This window comes from Cetorhinus maximus, chromosome 17 (assembly GCF_964194155.1).
Source record: "Cetorhinus maximus chromosome 17, sCetMax3.hap1.1, whole genome shotgun sequence".
NCBI lineage: Eukaryota > Metazoa > Chordata > Chondrichthyes > Lamniformes > Cetorhinidae > Cetorhinus > Cetorhinus maximus.
In genome coordinates, this window is record NC_135895.1 from 84,406,434 (window position 1) to 84,428,755 (window position 22,322).

Here is a 22,322-nt window from a genome sequence, read left to right on the forward strand (position 1 = left end):
TGTTTATGGTGCCTGGCAGCTGGCGTGGACAAAGGCCATCCAACAGTTTGATTTTAATAAAGCCTTGTGAAGTCCCCAGCTGGGGCTCCCGCCCATGCCGCCCAAGAGCCACAGAGAACCTTCACAGGCTGGCGCCTAGCAACACCCAGGGTCTGTAGACAACGTCTTGCATTCCTGCAGTTGACTGAGAGCCAGTGTCGCCAATGACTGCGCATGTCTAAGGGACTGGTTGCTCACATCTGCCAGCTACTGCAGGATTTGGCTCCACGGGGACATGGAGGGCATCCACTGCCAATGGCTGTGAAAGTGACCGTGGCGCTCAATTTCTATACCAGTGGCTCCTTTCAGGGCTCCACAGGTGATGTCTGAGGGATCTCACAAGCCTCCATCCACAAATGCATCCATGAGGTCACGAATGCCATCTTTACGAGGGCACACAGCTTTGTGCATTTCACCCGGGACCAGGACAGCCAGGATGCAAGAGCGACTGGATTTGCCCATTTCTTGGGTTTCCCACAGGTGCAGGTTATGATCGACTGCACTCATGTGGCACTCAGATCTCTGTCCCAACATGTGGTGGACTACACATCAACTGCAAGGGATTCCATTCACTGAATGTGCAGCTGGTGTGCGACCACCAGGAATGCATCCTGCAGGTGTGCGCACAGTTTCCAGAGAGTGTGCACAATGCCTACATCTTCAGTCAGTCACAGATCCCTGGAGTCTTCCAGGGTCCACAGAAGCTGCAGGGATGGCTCCTCAGGGACAAGGGCTACCCGCAGAGACCGTGGCTGATGACACCCGTGTGGCGGCCTCAGACTGCAGTAGAGCGACGCTATAATGAGGCTCATGCAGCAGCTCGCAACTTCGTGGAGCAGACCATCGGGATGCTGAAGATGAGGTTCCGGTGCCTGGACCGGTCTGGTGGAGCCCTGCAATACAGTCCACAGAGGGTGTCACACATCATCGTCGTCTGCTGCACTCTTTACAACCTGGCGCTCCAACTAGGAGACAAGCTGGCTGAGGAGGAGATGGAGGAGCTGCACGCCTCCTCTGATGAGGAAGACGCTGACAGTGATGAGGCTGAGGAGGTCCTTGGAGGCGATAATGACGGGGATGAGGCTCTCGCACTGGCCAGATGAGGCAGGCACGCTCGGGAGGCCCTCATAGCTGCTAGATTTGTGGACGATGATGTCCCCATAGATCCTCACATTGCATTTGTGAATGTTTGACTCCAGTCTGGCTTATGGCAGTGCACATACCCCCTGTGAGAATGCTCCTGTCATGGGGACATGGTGGAGGCCCCAATAGTCGCTCAATTGCAGGAGAATGATGATGACATACATTGAGGACATTCCATAAATATTTACACAGCCTCTGAGAATGTCTGACCCCTGTCTGGCCAAGGGGAAATCACTTGCGCTCTGTGATCAGGGTCATATCATAGAGACACAGCCATGAAACTTTAGAAGCATCTGATGCTTTGTCTGCCTTCAGCCCCTGTGCCATTCAGGAGCTGGAGCACAGCTTCAGTAGTCACAGATGCTGATGTGATGGGTGCCAGCCCCACATCAAAGGTGCTGAGAGCACACTGAGAGAATGACAGAACTCTGTGGTGCCTGCCCACTATATTCTGGCAGCAATCAGTAATGTTTGCAGGGAGTGTGAGGCTAGACCATCATTGTGGTTTGAAGGCTGCACAGAGCACAGGGAAGAGGCCCTGGACTGAGACATCTGCATTTACTCTGTGCAGAAAAGTTTCACATCTGAGTGACAAGAACACTGCTCATCAGAACAAGGAGCCATAGGATATTCTTGGAAGTTTATTGACAATAGTGAACAGCATGTACAAGTGATTAACCCCTGTGTCCAGGCTGTGCAACTAATTCTTCTTAACTGTCCTAACCCTGCCACTATGTCTTGGCGCTCCCTGGATATCTACAGCGGAGGTGGAGGCAGCCTGCTGACTGTGACGCCCTGCCTGTGATGACTTTGGCGGGTGTCCTCTGGAGGGCCAAGACTTGGAGGACACCGGCCTGCTTCTGGGGTCCTGCTGTATGATAGTAGCATCCTCCTCGGCCTGTGGAGCTAGAGTTGCTGAGGTCACAGTAAGAGGGGAGTCGGATGGGCCGGATACTCTCGGAGTCACCCGGATGGATGGGCCCGGAGTGCGCACCTGCAGATCCCCCTCCTTACTGGTGCCCAGGGGCCTTCAGGAGTTAGCATGGATTTGCTCACTCCAGGACTCATCACTTGGAAGACTGCTGGAGGCCAGGAATTTACCAAGTCTGAGTCAGATGACGAGCCTCTGGACTCAGTCAAGTCGCAGTTGCTGGAGCTGCAAAGGCAAGCTCAGGAACATCAGAAAGGGATGTCCCCTTCACTCCTCAGATTGCAAGGCACAATGGAGGAGTCCATCTGTCTTCAGGCTGAGGTGATAGCACCAGCATGCCAACGCACCGAGGTCAACACAGGTAGGTATCCTGTGCTGACTGTGAGGTCGGTGTTGCTCTACAAAATGAGGACCCAGCAGTGCAACATCCATCAAACAACCATGCGTGAGTGATGTGTCCTTGAGCAGGAGTAGCTGGAGTGAGATCGAGCTGCGCTATTTATCAAATGGCCCAGCACTCTCAATCGTCAAGTGATGGAAGGTCTCATTGACAGTGCTATTAAACTTACATAGCAATAACCTGCTCACCAATGCTCACTTGGATCCCACCAGGGCCACTTGACTCTTGATCTCAGTACAGCCTTGGTCTAAACATGGACAAAAAAGCTGAACTCCAGAGGTGAAGTGAGAATGTCTGCCCTTGATATCAAGGCATTACTCGAGTGAGTGTGGCATCAAGGAATCCTAGAAAGATTGAAGTCAATGGGAATCTGGGGAAAACTCTCCACTGGTTGGAGTCATACCCGGTACAAAGGGAGATGGTTTTGGCTGCTGGAGGTTGATCATATTAGTCCTGGGATAACACTGCAGGAGTTCCTCAAGAGAGACTCCTAGGCACAACCATCTCAGCTGCTTCATCAATAACCTTCCCCCTAACATAAAGTCAGAAGTGGGGTTGTTCGCTGATGATTGCACAGTGCTTAGCACCATTTGGATGCTGAAGTAGTCCGTGTAGCAGGTCCTGGACAACATTGAGCTGATAAGTGGCAAGTAACATTCGTACTGCACAAGTACCAGGCAATGACCGTCTCCAACAAGAGAGAATCTAACTATTGCTCTTTAGCATTCATTGGCATTACCATCACTGAATCCCCCACTATCAACATCCTGGGGGTTACCATTGACCAGAAACTGAACTGGAACTAGCCACATAAATACTGTGGCTACAAGAGCAGGTCAGAGGCTAGGAATCCTGGGGCGAGTAACTCACCTCCTGACTCCCCAAACCTCAATCACCATCTGCAAGGCACAAGTCAGGAGTGTGATAGAATACTCTCCACTTGCCTGAATGAGTGCAGCTTCAACAACACTCAAGGAGCTCAACACCATCCAGGACAAAGCAGCCCATTTGACTTTTAAAAAATTCATTCATGGGATGTGGGTTCCGCTGGCTGGCCCAACATTTATTGCCCACCCCTAATGGCCCTTGAGAAGGCGGTGGTGAGCTGCCTCTTGAACCGCTGCAGTCCATGTGGTGTAGGTACACCCACAATGCTGTTAGGGAGGGAGTTCAAGGATTTTAACCCAGCAATAATGAAGGAACGGTGATGTATTTCTAAGTCAGGCTGGTGAGTGACTTGGAGGAGAATTTCCAGGTGATGGTGTTCTCATCTATCTTCTGCCCTTGTCCTTCTAGCTGGTAGAGGTCATAGGTTTGGAAGGGGCTGTTGAAGGAGCCTTGTTGAATTCCTGCAGTGCATCTTGTAAATGGTACACACTGCTGCTACTGTGCGTCGGTGGTGGAGGGAGTCAATATTTGTGGATGTGGTGCCAATCAAGCGGGCTGCTTTGTCCTGGGCAGTGTCCAGCTTCCTGAGTGTTGTTGGAGCTGCGCTCATCCAGGTAAGTGGGGAGTATTCCATCACACTCCTGACTTGTAGATGGCGGACAGGCTTTGGGGAGTCAGGAGGTGGATTACTCATCGCACGATTCCTAGTCTCTGACCTGCCCTTTTAGCCAAAATATTTATATGGCTAGTCCAGTTCAGTTGCTGGTCAATGGTAACCCCCATTGATGTTGATAGTAGGATATTCAGTGATGGTAATGCCATTGAATATGAAAGGGCGATGGTTGGATTCTCTCTTGTTGGAGATAGTCATTGCCTGACACTTGCGTGGCGTGAATGCTATTTGCCGCTTGTCAGCCCAAGCTTGGATATTGTCCAGGTCTTGCTGCAGTTGGACATGGACTGCTTCAGTATCTGAGGAGTCGCGAATGGTGCTGAACATTGTGCAATCATCAGCGAACATCTCCACTTCTGACCTTATGATGGAAGGAAGGTCATTGATGAATCAAGATGGTTGGGCCGAGGACACTACCATGAGGATCTCCTGCAGTGATGTCCTGGAACAGAGATGACTGACCTCCAACAACCACAACCATCTTCCTTTGTGCTAGGTATGACTCCAACCAGCAGAGAGTTTTCCCCCTGATCCCCATTGACTCCAGTTTTGCTTGGACTCTTTGATGCCACACTCAGTCAAATGCGGCCTTGATATCAAGGGCAGTCACTCTCACCTCACCTCTGGAGCTCAGCTCTTTTGCCCATGTTTGAACCAAGACTGTAATGAGGTCAGGAGTTGAGTGACCCTGGCAAAACCCAAACTGAGTGTCAGTGAGCAGGTTATTGCTCAGCAAGTGCTGCTTGATGGTACTGTTGATGACCCCTTCCATTACTTTACTGATGATGGAGAGTAGACTGATGCAGCAGTAATTGTCTGGGTTAGATTTGTCCTGCTTTTTGTGTATAGGACATACCTGGCAATTTTGCACATAGCTGGGTAGATGCCAGTGTTGTAGCTGTACTGGAAAAGCTTGGCTAGGGGCGCGGCAAGTTCTGGAGCACAAGTCTTCAGGAATGTTGCTGGAATATTGTCAGGACCTATAGCTTTTGCAGTATCCAGTGCCTTCAGCCGTTTCTTGATATCACATGGAAGGAATCGAATTGGCTGAAGACTGGCATCTGTGATGATGGGGACCTCTGGAGGAGGCCGAGATGGATCATCCACTCGGCAATTCTGGCTGAAGATTGTAGGAAATGCTTCAGCCTTATCTTTTGCACTAATGCTCCTTCATCATTGAGGACGGGGATATTTGTGGAGCCTCCTCCTCCAAAGAGCTGTTTAATTGTCCACCACCGTTCATGACTGGCTGCAGCAGGACTGCTGAGCTTAGATCTGATCTGTTGGTTGTGGGATCGCTTAGCCCTGTCTAACACTGCTGCTTATGCTGTTTGACACGCAAATAGTCCTGTGTTATAGCTTCACCAGGGTGACACCTCATTTTTAGGTGTGCCTGGTGCTGTTCCTGGCATGCCCTCCTGCACTCTTCATTGAACCAGGGTTGATCACCTGGCTTGATGGTAATGGTAGAGTGGTGAACATGCCGGGTCATGAGGTTACAGATTGTGTTCGAGTACAATTCTGCTGCTGCTGATAGCCCAAGCGCCTCATGGATGCCCAGTCTTGAGTTGCTAGATCTGTTCGAAATCTATCCCATTTAGCACGGTGGTAGTGCCACACAACACGATGGAGGGTATCCTCAATGTGAAGGCTGGACTTCGTCTCCACAACGACTGTGTGGTAGTCACTCCTACCGATACTGTCATGGACAAATGCATCTGCGGCAGGCAGGTTGATGAGAATGAGGTCAAGTATGTTTTTCCCCTTTGTTGGCACCAACAAGAGGGAAAAGCATACTTGACCTCATCAAGTGGGCTGCTTTGTCCTGGACGGTGTCCAGCTTCTTGAGTGTTGTGGGAGCTGCACTCATCCAGGCAAGTGGGGAGTACTCCATCACACTCTGACTTGTGCCTTTTAGATGGTTGACAGGCTTTGGGGAGTCAAGAGGTGGGTTACTTGTCGCATGATTCCTAGCCCCTGACCTGCTCTTGTCGCCACAGTATTTATATGGCTAGTCCAGTTCAGTTTCTGAAACAAACATTCAATCCCTCCACCAGCGACACACAGTAGCAGCAGTATGTACCATCTACAAGATGCACTGCAGAAATTCAAGGCTCCTTCAATGCATCTTCCGAAGACACAACCACTACCATCTAGAAGGACAAGGGCAGCAGATACATGGAATACATGGGAACACCACCACCTGAATGTTCCCCTCCAAGCCACTCACCGTCCTGACTTGCTATTCTAGCATCGTGGGTATACCTACACTAGATGGCCTGCAGCTGTTCATGAAGGTGGCTCACCACCACCTTCTCAAGGGCAGTTGGAGCTGGGCAACAGATGCTGGCCTGGTCAGCAATGCTGCCATCCCACGAAAGAATGCAAAAAATGTCACTGCACCAGTGATGGTCGTGCCTTCAGCTGCCTAGGCCCTAACCTCTGGAATTCCCTTCCTCAACCACACCATCTCTCTACCTGCCTTTCCTCCTCTAAGATACTCCTTACAACTTACTTCTTTAACCAAGCTTTTGGTCATCTGTCCTGATATCTCTTTATGTGGTTTGATGTCAAGTTTTATAATGCCCCAGATAAGTACTTGGGACGTAATATTACATTAAAGGTGCTATGTAAATACAAATGAAGCTGTTGAAATATTAAAAGATGATTACTGTACAATTGAACATCACTGCGCAATGTTGAGAAATTATCTGAACTAATTGGAGACAAGTCTTCAAGGACAAGCAAAAGACTGATTCGTATTTCTTTTTAACTTTTATTTTTGGATTCAACTTCTCATCTCTAAACCGTGTGTGTATGTGTGTTGCGTTTTAATTTTTTTTTCCAGGGTTTTTAGAAACTAATAAACTTCCCCTTTTTTTGACTCAAGAAAGCCTGAATAAATTGGCTCCTTCTAAAGCATAAATACATTTGGACTGTGAAAAGGGAAGAGATCCTTTTTAAATTAACCTTGTTGCAGCTAACCAAGGGGGTTGAATAAAGAAGGGGAGCCAGTTCATCCCTCCTCACCTGAGAGCAAAACAATTTGGGGTACCTTGTCCGGGATCATAACAAATTGGGGGACTTCGCCCAGGAACCGATCGTAAGAGCGTATGGGATCCTGTACTTCAATAATAGAGGACAGAATACTAAAGCAAGGAATCTATGTTAAACTTGTATATAACACTGGTTAGGCCTTGGCTTGAGTATTCAGTTCTGATCTAGGAGGATGTCAAGGCCTTGGAGCAGACACAGATGACATTTACTAGAATGGTACTAGGGGTGAGGGACTACTGTTATGTGGATAGACTGGAGAAGCTGGGTTTGGTTTCCTTAGAGTAGTGAAGGATAAGAGGAGACTTGATAGCATTATTCAAAGTCCTGAATGGTTTTGATTGAGTAAATAAGGAGAGACTGTTTCCAGTGACCAGTCAGGAATCAGAGGACATCAATTTAAGATGATTGACAAAAGGACCAGAGGTGAGAAGAGGAAATATTGTTTTATACAGGAAGTTTTTGTGATCCGGAATGTGATAGCGTGATGGAAGCAGATTCAATAATAACATTCAAAAGGGAATTGGATAAACAATTGAACAGGAAAACAGGGCTGCGGGGAAAGAGCAGTGGAATGAGATGAATTGGATAGGCCTACCAAACAGCTGGCACAAGCACAATGAGCTGAATGACCACCTTGTGTGCTGTATTATTCTATGATTTGCTTTGTTAGTGTCCATCTTATATTCATGTTACCTTGTTCTGGTCTTACTCACAAGAAGAAACCATCTCTCTACATCCCCAGCATAGAACCCTCTCATCCCCAGACCTCTTAGTTTTTGTTTTCCCGAGAAAAGTACCACAACCTGCTCGATATTTCCTTTCTTGTCAAAACCGGATCCGTGCCATGACAGGAAAAGCTTTGCTGGTTGAATTAATCATCATTGTGGCATGAAAGACAGTGATCAGATTGATTACTTGCAGACTGTAGCCTAGTGATAAATGAATTTAATTTGATTAGCTTTCTGAAAAACATAGCTTGCTCGAAACATTCAGGCGTCATTGTGATCTCAGAGTAAATATAGTGTTGGTTGAATCTTCACTCTGATGGGCTCTTTTAATCCAGAACATCTGCAAACACAATGAGAGCAACTGCTCCAGATCTGATGCAGAAGGCCTGTGTTCCATATGTGACAAATGTGGCTCTGTTGGCAGCACTTGTGCCTCTGTGGTGAATGATGTTTCAGTGCAGCAACAAGGGTGGTGCTGTCCTTGAGAATGTGATGTTGATCCAAGGCATTCTCTGCCCATTCAGGTGGCCTCTGAAGATCTTATGGTGCTATTCAGGGACAAGCAATTCCAATGAAACACCACAAAACCAGATTAACTGGTCTTTCCATGCTCTTTTAGATTCTTAGTCATGCGATCACTGGACACTTTTCCAGTAAGCTGCTCGCTTGGCGTGGACAAGAAGCTGAAACACCTCATCAGCAATCTCCAGGCCTAGCTACCCAAGTAGATCTTCCAAGCTCTGCCGAAGACTCAGCGAGTTTACCCTTTAAGCAGCTGAGTCACACGGAACTGAAAAACCCTAAATTCAATTTGGGAGTGTCATGTGACCGATTATGTGTTTTTGAGTCTTTGATCAGCACTTGTTTTATTTTAGTTGCGTCAATTCCAGTTACCCATTATTGTGTGCAGGGCTGGGATTGAAAGGGGAAAACATTTCCCTGATTTATAATTTCACTTTGATCTATGTTGACTTTACGCTTGTGTTCACTTGTCTTTGTGCGCAACACATGTGAAAGGCTCTGGGATTGATTTTCTCTGAGGCTTCTCTGGATCATCCGAAGTAATCTTGGTGGAATCTCCACAGAAAGCCCAGTGAAGTGGCATAAAGAAAATTTCTGCCATTTCTCTGGGGACACCGCTGATTGCTTACCAAAGTAGTCATGGCGGATGGTGAAGAAAAATCACCCCCTCCAAAATTCTACATCCATCTGCATTGTACCCTTTCATTCCGTGGACACAGTTTTAGTTGAATGAACCCCCATTTATAACTCCGAGCCAGTTCTACTATTGTCTCTGTCACTCTATTCTCTTGAGCGCTTCATTCCTTTTGGAGTTCCAAAGTCATATGTGATCTGTTCAAAGAGTTTTTACAGGGTTGGAAAGCCTGTTTTGATTTTGTTATCCAACCTTTAGTGCCTGGAGGTCAATGCCTAATCTTGGAGAATGAATCAAATTGCCTGAAGCTGACTACATTCTAAGCTTCTTTTTTTTCATTGCTTAGGACCTACATGAGTGTGAAGGAACTGAAGGAGACACTGCAGATCAATGGCTCTATTTACCTGAATGTCTATTTTGCTAACTCAGTGCGGGAGGAGCTGGCGGGAGCTGCCACCTGGCCCTGGGATAAAGAAGCCCTGAGTTACTTGGGTAAGTGTAATAAAGGGAGTTCCGGTCCATTTATGTCATTTTTTTAATGCTAGACAGGGTATGAACAGTTCCCATCATTCTGCCTGCACACATCAATTTCACTGTTTTTTTTATATAATGGGATGTGGGCATCATTAATTGCCCACCCCTAATTACCCTAGAACTTGCTAGGCCATTTCGGAGGGCAGTTAAGAGTCAACCACATTACTGTGATTTTGGAGTCACATGTAGGCCAGACCAGGGGAGGGCAGCAGATTTCCTTCCCTAAAGGGCATTAGTGAACGAGATGGGTTTTTACAACAATTGACGCTAATTTCATGGCACCGTTGCTGAGGCTAGCTTTCAATTCTAGATTTAAAAAAAAAATAATGATAACCACTTCCCTCTGGTTCCTGTTTGTCAGTAACATTAGCCACATGGCCTCTGGCTTTCAGAGGATCAGTGGTGGCTTGGAAATATGAAGAGCAGTTGGATCCATTTAAACCATTCCCTATTCATGGATAGAGGCCAGTTCCCAAGGATTTTCTAAACAAAACCATGCAGTGACGGTTGGTGTATCCTCAGAGTAAATGGACAATGATGCAATGTCAGTGCTCGAGATAAGTATTCACAGCCCTGATTTCTCATTCAACCCCAAGGTGAGCTTCTGATCCTATTGACTGTTGGCTTCAGCCCCTGTAGTTTTGCCCCTCCCTCAGCTTGTTGGCTGCTAAAACTCTCAGTATTGACTTTGTCATTATTTGACTTGGCACGAGGGGCCTAAGACCTCACCCTGTATAATTTTTATAAAATAGATATAGATATCCTCATAACTATTTCTAAAAAAACTGGACAAAGACCTTTTAAGATAGCTGAAGTTATGTCTGTCTGTGACCCTCAAAGAGAACTATACAAAGGCCATCTGCATTTTATAACCCAGCTGGCCAACCAGAGTCTATTCGTCTGCTAGGAAAAAGAACCCCACAACCTTCCTTTCAATTCTTAATGGTTGGGACATTTAACCATCTTCGGAACCCAGATAAGGGATACACATCCTTGGCCAAAGACGATGTGGAGAAATGGGAGTCATGTGACATGGACCTGTACCTAATGTAACCAGTGATATGGCCTTGCAAAATCTCAGTCTGCCATTTTACCATCTAACTAGCAGCGTCACAGAAAAGGGGCTCGGCCCAAATTGAATACCTGGCCCCATCTACCCTGCTTCTGCTGGAGCTTCTGTACCATCACCTACAAGACTGATTCATCTCTGCACGTCTGTCTCATCACGTGAAGTCAACACCGCTGAAAAAGTGAATTATACAGCATCAGTTTTCAGCCCGCCGACCTCCGTGAAGTAATACCTCATTGGACTTTGATTCTGAACTCCGGACCCACGTGAACAGTATTTTTCTCTGCTCTGAATAAGGGTCATACGGACTTGAAATGTTAACTCTGTTTCTCTCTCCACAGATGCTGTTAGACCTGTTGTATTTTTCCAGCATTTTCTGTTTTTGTTTCAGATTTCCAGCATCTGCAGCATTTTGTTTTTCTCCTTTCTCTTAGTGGCCTCTGCACTATAAATCTTTCTTTTCTCTATCCCTCTTTTACTGTATGACTGCAAAGGAGGCAACGTTGCTACCCTCCTCCCATGTTTGAGTATGTGCAAATAAACTAACCGTTTGAGATCATCCTATCTCGAGTTTGCGGTGGGGTTTTTAATAGAAAATTGGATCACACCAAAACTGAGGGGTTAGGAAATACGCCACTGCTTATAGAGGAGGAAGCAAGTCAAAAGCACCTTTCTGTTTATGGCTGGGTGGTGAAAGGAGAAATTAGTATGGTTTAAATTAACTCCCCACCTGTCCGTAATAGAAATTGGGGCCTCAAATCTGGGATCACCCATTTAAACTTGACCAGAGCTCAATTTAAGATGAGCCAAATCTGAGGTGAAAGAGCCAATTGGAAACCAAAAGGGAAAAACACTGTGGCTGGAACAAATTTTAAACTTACCACAGCAAATTCCTTTGCCCCTAACACTAAGAGGATGGCAACTTCTGATATTCCAATGAGAGTCAGGCAAGGAAATTTGAACAGTGAAACCTTCGTGGCCATTAGCACAGAGCAACTGAAAGCTGCAGCTGGGGAGGTACAGTTAAAACTGCCCAATAAAGTGAAAAGAAGTGAACTGATCCAGTTGTTGGTAGGACATTTGGATCTCACATTACTGATAGAGCAGTTAGATGTAGAACTCAACCATGACTCCGCTCCCACTGCATCCCACCCTTGCTCCCCACCTCACCCACACCGGTCACCAACCCCAGACAAATTTGAGCTGGACAAGCTCAGAATACAATTAGAATTTAGGAAGAGGGAAAGAGAAGCACTGAAGAGAAAAAGAGAGAGAGAAAGGGAGACAGAAGAATTCCAGCTCCAAAAATTGGAATTGGAGCTAACAGCTCAAAGGGAGAGAGAGAGACCAGAGAGCTGGAACCTGCGAGGGAAAATCTCTCTATACCCGGTCGTACCCACTATCTCCCTAACTCAGAACCACTCTCTGAGGCCCTCAGGTATGCTAAATTATCGAATCACAGAATCATAGAATGTTTACAGCAGAGAGGAGGCCATTTGGCCCATCATGTCCGTGCCAGCTCTCTGCAAGAACAATTCAGCTGTCCAACTCCACCATCTTTTCCCTGTAGACCTGTAAGTTTTACTCCCAAATTTGAAGAGAGCGACGTGGGCTCATTTTTTTGCCGCTTTTGAGAAAGCAGAAAGACAGCTAAAATGGCTATCAGCTATCTGGACGTTTTAAATTCAGTTCACTTCTTGTCCCTTTACTGGGCAGTTTTAACTGTACCTCCCCAGCTGCAGCTTTCAGTTGCTCAGTGCTAATGGCCACTAAGGCTTCACTTCAAATTTCCTTGCCTGACTCTCATTGGAATATCAGAAGTTAAATTCAAGGGCAGCCGTCAGGGAGAACCCAAGAGGCCTAGTCCACGCTGCCTCCTGATGCGCCCGTGAGTTATGAGCAGACCAAGGCTGCCATCCTAAGTGCCCTTGAGTTAGTCCTGGAGGCAGATGACCAGCAATTCCGGAACACTCGTCAGAAGCCCACACAAACCTACCTCAAATTCGAACGGCTGAATCAAATCGCGTTCAACCGATGGGTAAGATCCCTAAAGATTCCACGTACCTATGAGCAGTTGTGCGAGTTGATATTGTTGGAGGAATTCAATAATTGCCTACCCTCCAGCCTAAGGATGCACTTGGAGGAGCAGAGAGCCCTCAATCGCCCCAGCAGACAGCCATGACCTCACCCGTAGGCCTGGAAACACAGGCAGACCCTTTCCAAACCATTCCCATGAGCATTAGAAGGTAAGCAGGGTGATCTAGATAGGAAAGACCCCCTCTCCCCCACCCAGAAAAGGACACACAGAGGAGGGTGCGAGAAGGCTCCCTGCAACCTGAAAGGAGAACTCCCAGAGACTGGTGTGCTCTCATTGCAATAAAATAGGCCATTCCAGACCTGAGTGCTGGAGATTGCGAGGCCTAATAAGGCTCCATGTGAGTAGTTCCCTGAAGGACCTCCCCCAGTGGGTAGCACGACAGAACAGACAGAGGCCCCTCGCTTCCGAAACTTACCCCTCAGAGGGCATGGTACTATGTGCGTCTGAGCTGGACCATTTCCCAGAGAGCTTCTGGAGTTATACCCTTTAAGGAAGAGTACCTGTCCCAAAACGTGAGCAAGTCCGCTGAGCTGCTCTGGGACACTGGGACCACCCAGTCCTTAATGTTGGAGGGAAACCTAAACCTACCTATTTAGTCCCCCCTGAAGGCCAAAGCACTGATCAGTGAAGTGGGAGGAGGATCTGTGTTCGGAACTCTCCGTAAGGTCCACCTAGATTGTGACCTTGTTTCAGGCCTTGCTACCTTAGGAATTGTCCCTGAACCACCACTAGCAGGAATCAGTTTCCTCCTTGGAAACCAGTTAGCTAGCAGCAAGGTGTCAGCCAGTGAAAGAAGAGGCCCACGTCAGCCCACAGAAATCTGCAGGAGAACAGAAAGCTGGGGAAGGTCCAGAGGCCCAAAAGGGTGAAATAGCAACCAGAGACCTCGAGCGAGGGCTGCTCGAGTGTAGCAAGGCTGAAGTCCAACCAGTAAAGTTAAAAGAGCAAACAGCCTCACGGAACATCCCCAAATTAAACAGGGACCAGGGAAGTCCTCGAGCAGGAAAAGAGATAGTGAGGGAGATGCCCTACGTAGTCGAACAGCCTGAAGAAAGGCAAGCGCTTCAACCAGGTAAGGAACAGGCTAAGGAATTATCTGAAGTATAGTTGACAGGAGTTCCCAAACAGACACGCAGATAGCGAGTGATATGCATCACCCAGTTGAAAAGCCACAAGGGAATATAGCCGGAGCAACACCTCCACTTGAGGACAGAAGTTTTCCAGGGGACACGGAACAAGTTAGGAGATCACTCAGTCCTGAGCCAAAGGCCCCAGCTAGGAAGCCAATGATTGGGCTAGCCAACAGCTTTATGGGGTAAATATAAATGGGGACTAAGGAAGTTCCCAAATTAGCCCAGAAAGAGTGAGGGTCATGCCTCACTTGGTAAAACAGCCACCAGGAGGTACAGTGAGAGCTGACCATCCACCAGAGGGCAGTAATGGTCCAAGAGACATGGAGCCTACTACCCAACTGACCAGCAGAATGATCACAACCAGATTGGATCCCATACTCACCCAACTTAATGCAGAATCACGAGGCAGCCTGGCAGGATTATCCACTGCGTTTAAAATGATCAGTAAAATCCCCCCAGGTTACAGCACTGTAGCACTGCCTGGTATGGATGTGGGAGAGGCCCCTGTTAGAAGGCCATCTTTCTATCATCCAGGCCCAGAATGGCTGGCCCAAGTTCAGGAGCAGACTGCCTATCTGTTGCCATGCCAACCTAAAGCAACTAGCAACAGACGCTGGAACATGCCAGTTATGCTAGCGCCCGAGCCGGACACTGAACCGGAATCCCCTGGGGGTCAAAGTCACTTTAAAACACCCCAATCTCCTGGTCCTCAGCCTAACCACAGTCCCTGGGATCGAACAGCTGAACCCACGGGTTACCAAGGTAGACAGGGAAGAGCTAAGCTGGACCAGAGCCACTCAGCCCTATGATCCAAAGACCTGGCACTCACAGAATCAGATGTCCAGTATGTCCCTGCAGATAGCTCAGAGCAGCTTGACCATCACTCCCTAAGTGCTAACCACCTGTTAAACAGCCAGACCCTTTAGAGGGCACTTAATCAGGAGTTAGACAGACAGAGTTCTGAAATCAATGGCTTTGTTTATGCCTGATCCCCAACAGAGGAAATTCAGAACTCTAGCCCCGACTAGACTTCCCACAAAGACAGATTTGAATCTTCCCAAGTCACCTAAACCTTCCACCTCCCAGGAACGGACAATGTCCTTGTTGATGCACTAATCCTGGTTTACGCCTCAAAAAAAGGAAAATGCAGCAGGGAGCAGCCATTTCCCCTGCTAGTTGTGTGTCTGACATGTCAGTGTGATTGAGAGAATAAATGCATACTTCTTTACTTCCTATTCTTTCTTCATAAGACCATACTTTCTCCAAGGCTGCGAGGACTGTGAGGGGACTAAGACCTCATCCTGTATATTTTTCATGAAATAGATATAGATATCCTCATGGCTATTTCTAAAATTTTAAAAACTGGACAAAGACCTTTTAAAATGGCTGAAGCTATGTCTGCCTGTGACCCTCGAATAAAAGAAGCTACCATGGCAGTATCGAAGAAACTTGCACCTCGTAATCTCTGAAAAGACACTAATGACCCCTTATGGGCTGCACAGGCCAAATCCAAAAAGAACTATACAAAGGCCATCTGCATTTCATCATCCAGCTGGCCAATCAGAGTCTACTCATCTGCTAGGACAAAGGGCCCCACAACCTTTCCTTCTGTTCTTAAGGGTTGGGTCATTTAACCATCCTGGGAAGCCAGACTAGAATACACATTCCTTGTCAAAGACAATGTGGAGAGATAGGAGTCATGTGACCTGGACCCTTAGCTTGTGTAACCAGTGATATTGCCTTGCTGCACTGCAAATGCAGTCTGCCATTTTACCATCTAACTAGCAGCATCACAGAAAAGCGGCTTTGCTCAGATTGAACACCTGACCCCATCTACACTTTTCTACTGGAACTTCTGTGCCACCACTTACAAGATTGATTCATCCCTGCATGCTTATCTCATCGCATAAAGTCAACACCACCAGGAAAGTGGTTTTCAGTCCGCCAACCTCCATGAAGAAGTATCTCATTGGACTTGATTTCGAAACCTGGAATCCACGTGAAAGAATATTTCTTTTCTCTGTGGTCTCTGCACTATAAATCTTTCTTTTGCTCTATCCTCCTTTTAGTGTATGAGTGCAAAGGAAGCAGCATTGCGACCCTCCTCTCCTGCTATGAGTGTGTGCAAATAAACTAACCCTTTGAGTTCACCCTATCTCAAGTTTACTGTGAGGTTATTAATAGGAAATTGGATCACACCAAAACTGAAGGGTTGGGAGATATGTCACCACTTACAAAGCGGGAAGCAAATCAAAAAAGTCTTTCTGGATGATAAGAAGAGAAATTAGTGCAGTTTAAGTTAAACCCTCTACTGTCCATTACACTTGGCTATTCAAATGTTCTTCTGGCTGCCCTCCATTAGCACCAGCTCATCCAATTTCTGCTGGTATATACTATCCCACACCAAGTCCTGCTTGCTAACCCACAATAGCTTTTGGTGTTCCAACACCGCACACTTAAAATCAGCATCCGTGTATTTAAATGGCTTTCATGGCTTGTAGCCTCTGAGTCCCTGTTACCTCTTCCAGTCCTACAATCCCCCCCAACTTCTCCATTCCTCTGACTCTGGACAGCTTGTGCATTTCTCTCCTCCTGGCCTCATCATTGACAGTATTAGGCCTTTAGCTTCCTGGGCCCACGCACTGGAATTTCCTGCTTAAACCCTTCAGTCTCTCCCTCTCTTCCTTGCCTTAAAACTCACCCCTTCGATCAAGCTTTTGACTACCCCGCCATGTGAAATGCTTTAGGACACTTTGCTATGCAAAGGGCAAGTTGTAGTCGGATATATGAAAAGAGCGCAGCCTGGTGTGCAGGCACGGTATCTGTCACTTCCATTTTATCTGGTGCCCCCTTTTCACAACGGAAAACCCGTGGACCATCATGTCACACTCGTCCTTAGACACCGTCTCAACCCGGTGTAGACATTATAATGGGAAAGCTCCATATCAGCGTGTTAGCATCGATTCATTACACTTTGATGAACCAATCAAATTGCTCAAGCTAATTTTTTGAAAAAGTTCTCATCTGCCATTTAAAGTGCTAATATTTTTTTAAACGCTAATTTCACAGCATGATTAAATTGATCCAGTTAATTGTCTTTTGTGAACTGATGGACATAGGCTGAATGCTGGGAAATGTTATTTTTCACAGACGATATCTTTCTTCTGCAATAGGTTAGCAATGCACCTTGATGAGATGAGAGAGCTTTGTTAGAGCTGTTCCAATATAGTTCCACGCCGCATTCCATAAACAAGGAATCAGGTCCTAGTCAAAGTTGCCTGACAAAGGCAGAATCTCTTGATGGACTGCGATCCTCTTTGACAATTCTGTGGTCACAGCTCTCCTAATATAGACTTCAATTTGGCATCATATGTTATTTGAATCATGCCATTGGCAGCCTTAGAGCTCTGTGTTTTAAAGTTTCAATCACCCCTCCAAAGAAAACAGTTTGGTTAGTTTTGAACTGGGAACCTGTTTGAATGGCAAGTAATGAGTCTGTATTTTAAAGTCAATGATTGGAGAGAAAGCAATTGACGTCTTTATTATTTTATGTATTGAAGGGGAGAAGGGAATGTGACATTCCTTATTTTCTGCTACTTCCTGTTCATTCTTTGATCTGGCATCGACATACCATGCATTGTTTCAGCATGTGTATCTCCAGGCTGGATTTTCACCATCGAAGCAGGAAGCTTGAGTGAGGAAAGTTCCTGACTCAGCAGACCCGTCTCCTTTAAAAGGGCCATAATTTTATTTTGGGAAGTCATGTCCGACACCTCTGGAGGCGGTTTGGAGGTGACCACAGAGGCAGGTGAGTGTTGGGGCGGCTTGGCTAGAAGGTCTGCCTTGGTTCTGTGAGACTTCACCCCAGGTGTATGAAAGACTGTTAGGCCCTCTAGCCCTCACCCTTCTCCCTCCATGCCATCTCCATGCCCCCTCATCCCCATGTCACCTCCATGCCCTGTCATCTGCTATGTCACCTCCATGCCCCCTCATATCCAAATGCCACTTGATTCCCCCTCATACCCCATGCCACCTCCATACCCGCTCACCCAATATCCTACTACAGGCAAACCTCAAGAGGCATGTGGAGATAGAAAATATTAAACTTCTAACAATCTAAGAAAGCTCTCCCTTATATACACTTGATACTGAAAAGAATCCTCATTCTTGAAACCCATTCAAAAGTTTAAATCCCCTCAAATGGCCAATCTATTGTAAAAACAAACAAACTTATATTCACTAATCATATCAAAGGCAGCAAATCCTTTAATAGCCCCTTAAAACTATCAATATAAATGTGAACTCGGTCCGCCTGCTGAGATAAGTGGTTTTTAAGCTTTTGAAACTTAGCCAAGCATTCATAATGGGCTTAGCAGTAATAATTACCCTTAGGAAATGTCAACAATGAAGTCTATTAAAACTGCAAGAATAGATGACTAATGTTTTTTTCTAATGTACACCAGAAGGTCAATCAATGCACTCCAGCAGCGGCTGTCTTTTTAACACCCACTGAAAGTTGGTGTTTCTTTCATTTTTAAAGGGCTGGGGATTTAAATAACTTCAGATTATGGCATTTAAACTGACTTTATCCACCCTTCATGAGCATTTTTCTCTCCTCCATAAATTTATGACTCCCATGCTGTGGGATAAGACCCTCGGAACAGTGAAAGTGGGGTCTGTTTGAACTCGGCACTAATTTTAAATGGCCCTGCTGAAGTCAGGTTTCCCACCTATGTGATCATGCCCCTCTCCCCCTTCCCCCTGTTGTAAATATGGGATATGCCGGAAACGAGGGCAGAACTTTGCATCTGGGTGCCGTGCACCATTTTTTAAAGGCCTCCGTAGTCAGCCCGAGTCTCTGAGAGTCCAGCCCTCGTTCTGGGAAGTGGTGCATTTCAGTTTACCGCTGAAGGGCAGGGAATGAGATAGTGGCACATGACACTTTCCACTCTACAGAATGAGAGACAACCCCAAGGATTCCATATCATTTACACTTTATTCAAGGGGCCACAAGGGCCGCTTACGGCCAATAGCATTGCATTTGATGTGATTATAAAACACAGATTATGATAGCAATAAATGTGTAAAATAGACACCACTCATTCATGGTTTTCACAGAATGGCAGACAGTTGTGGAACTGAATTCCTGAATCACCAGTAATAATCACTGCATAGCCTTCAACGAAAGGAATTTAACATAGTCAGCTATTGTCAATCAGTAGCTCCAGTACCATCCCCTATGTGCAATAAACACTCCTAATGTTATAAAACAGTGAATCCTCTGATTCAGTCTGAGCAACTCCACAAGAGAGCACAAAAACAGTTCATTTTCGGGAATATGTTCAAACACAGCTGCTGAGTCAGTATTGCGGAGAACCCCAGATGTGTGTGAAAGTACAACAGGCGGTTGCACTTCACTGCTCCATTCAGCTGGCTATTCCTTCCTCTGCAGCCCATACTGTTTTTCCTTGGTTTTTGGATGAGGGAGTCTGTGGTATGGAAGTTATTAACAAATACTTAGCAACAGCTTTGCTAGCTTCAGAGGGAAATCTTTCAAAGGTTATGAAAAAGTTAGACTGCAATCAGAATTTTTTTTTTTGCAATGTAAGTTGACTAAGGGGCATTACATAAACAATGAAGGGTTCCTTCTGTTCACTCCCAACAACTGGAAATGACTAAAAGCCTTCTCCCAGGTTAAGTGCAGCACAGACTTACTGCTCTGTCCAGATTCCCACTTTGCCAAACCATCGGCTGATCACCATATTTATACCCATCGTTCATCTCCCGCAGTATTGCACACAGTGAGACAAGCCACGGTGTAACGGTCAGGCAAAGCGGGGAAGAAGGTGGTGAGAATTGGGCCAAAGGTGCAAGCGTATTTCAATCCCCATTTTTGAAGTCATCCATTCTAGCCTCAAGCGTATGTCATATTTTGACTTCAATGTTACTTATTAAGTAGCCTTTAGCAGTTCGGTTTTAGAGTTTGAGTTTATTTTGAAGCCCAGGCTAAGCTGTTGGGAGACGTAATACTGGAGTCATCATTGGCTCCTGGCCAATCAACGTCTTGATTTTAAAATTCTCATCCTTGTTTTCAAATCCCTCTATAACCTTGCTCCTCCCTATCTCTGTAACCCCCTCCAGCTTCACAACCTTCCGAGATATCCACACTGATCTAATTCTGGCCTCTTGAGCCCATTCCCGATTTTAACTTCTCTACCGTTGGTGGCCATGTCTTCAATTTCCTGCCCCCTAAGCTGTGGAATATCCTCCCTACACCTCTACTTGTCTTTACCTCACCTTTGCCCTTTAAGCCATTGCTTAAAACCTACCTCTTTGACCAAGCTTCTGGGTCATCTGACCTAATATCCCTTTACGTGACTTGATGTCATATTTTGTTTTATAATGCTCCTTGGGGCATTGCATTACTCTAAAGGCGCTCTATAAATATAAGTTGTTGTTGTTATCAGGTTCTGACTGCAGTTTTAGCCAGAGGTCTGCAGGGGGCAGAAGGGGAGCCACCTCAGGTCAAACCAGAAGAGGCCCAAAACATCAGTGCAGGCGGACTCCTCTGGGCCCCACAAGGAAAGTTTACACCTCCCCTCCCTCATGCCTCTGTCCTTGTGTCAATTTCCATGTGCACACAAGCTGAGGGGAGGACTTGGCCAGATGTTGGAATGGCTGCAGCTGGAATTTATTTTTACTTACCTGAGCTGGTCCTCCCCAGGCCCACTCGTTTAATGAAAAACAGAAAATGCTGGAATTTCTCAGCAGGTCTGGCAGCAACCGTGCAGAATGAAACAGAGTGAACGTTTCAGGACCTTTCATCACTACTGGGAAAAATTAGAAATGTAATAGGTTTTCAGTAAATGAAAGGCCACAGGGTGAAAAAGAACAAAAATCCGCAACGGGGTGGAAAGGCAGGAGAGATTAAATGACAAAATGTTAATCAAAAGGCAGTGGTAATGGGCCAAGAAGAGAAACAGATCATGTGTCCGGAGGAGGTGTGAATGGCAGAATCGTGAACAGGTACCATCTCAACGGCTGGAATTCTGGTCAAAGGAACAAAGGGAAACAAAAAAAGAGTAATAGAAAAACAGAACCGAAGAGAAAGGAAACAAAATGGGGACGGAGGCTCTGATCTAAAATTGTTGAACTGAGAGCTGTGTTCGGAAGGCTGTAAATTCCTAGTCAAAAGACGAGATATTGTTCCAGGAGCTTGCGTTGAGCTTCATTGGAACACTGCAGGTCAGGAAGCCAAGAGCAGAGAGGTCAGAGAGTGGGAACAAGATGGAGAATTAAAATGATAGGTGATTGGAAACTCACGGTTAAGCTTCCAGTCTGAATGAATGCCCAGCTTGAAGGTGTTTTACTCTTCTCTTGGATGAGATTACTGTTCGCCCCTTCAATCTTGTTCACCTCCATTACTTTCTATCGATGGATTGCAAGCTTCAGCAACACATGAGTGCAGACACCCCTCAGGGTCCTTCTTCCCCTTCACTTCCCTCTGACCCCATCCTTTCTTCCAATCTCACCTTATGCTGTGCATTCACTATCCTCTCTGATCTTCTCCTTTCTGACTCTGAAAGATCTGTCCTTATAAAAAACTTCAGCTTCATTCTCTTACACCCTGACCTAAATGAATTTTGAGCTCGGCCTGATGCTGAGCTCTTCTTCCATCTCCTTTGCCTCCATGCCCACTTCAGGAGTTGCCCTCCACACATTGAACCCTTTTACCCATCTCCAATATTCCCCCTGCACTTGCACTCCTCCCTCTGGCCCCGTATCCACTCTGGGTCTTCTCGCTGGGAACTGGCGGCCTGACAGCAGCCGAGCCAAATTCTCGATCCCCTCACTCACTTGAATGTCTCCCTCTGAACTTGCTGCATTCTGTTCTCTCCAATCCAACCCCAACATCGTTATCAGACCTGCTGAGAAGGATGCTGCTGTTGTTGTCTGATGCTTCACCCTCTACCCTGCAGAGGCTGAATGCCATTCTCTCCCCTGGACCATTAACGCCACCACTGAATAGCAAGCCATTGTTTCCAGGACTGTCACTGGACTCATCTCCTCTGGAGATCATCCGTCCGTGACCTCCAACCTCATCGTCCCCCAATCCCCAACAGCCCACCACTGCCTCCTTCTCAAGATGCACAAACAGGACTGCCTGGTAGACCTATCATTTCAGCCTCTTACTTCTCCACTGAACTGATTTCCTCTGATCTCCTCTTTTCCAGTTTCTTCCCATCTACATCTGTGACTCTCCTGATTCCCTCCATCCCTTTAATAGTTTCCAGTTTCCTGGTCCTAATCATCTTCTTTTCACCATAGACATTCAAACACCTCCATTCCCCACCAGGATGTTCTGAGAGTTCTCCCCTTTTTCCATTCCCAACCAGGCTGCATCCACCACCACCTTCCTCCACTTGACTGGACTTGTTTTCCCATTGAACATTTTCTCCTTTAGCTTCGCTCA

At 46.5% G+C, this 22,322-nt stretch overlaps 1 protein-coding gene across 1 annotated transcript in view; it reads left to right on the plus strand.

Annotated features, from left to right (window-relative positions):
* Nucleotides 1-22,322, plus strand: part of pappa2 (pappalysin 2) — a 477,685-nt gene that overhangs the window by 100,032 nt on the left and 355,331 nt on the right. Inside the window, exon 3 of the mRNA XM_078561789.1 lies at nucleotides 9,362-9,507. Coding sequence (XP_078417915.1) covers nucleotides 9,362-9,507 — 146 coding nt within the window. The remainder of the gene's footprint in view (nucleotides 1-9,361; nucleotides 9,508-22,322) is intronic.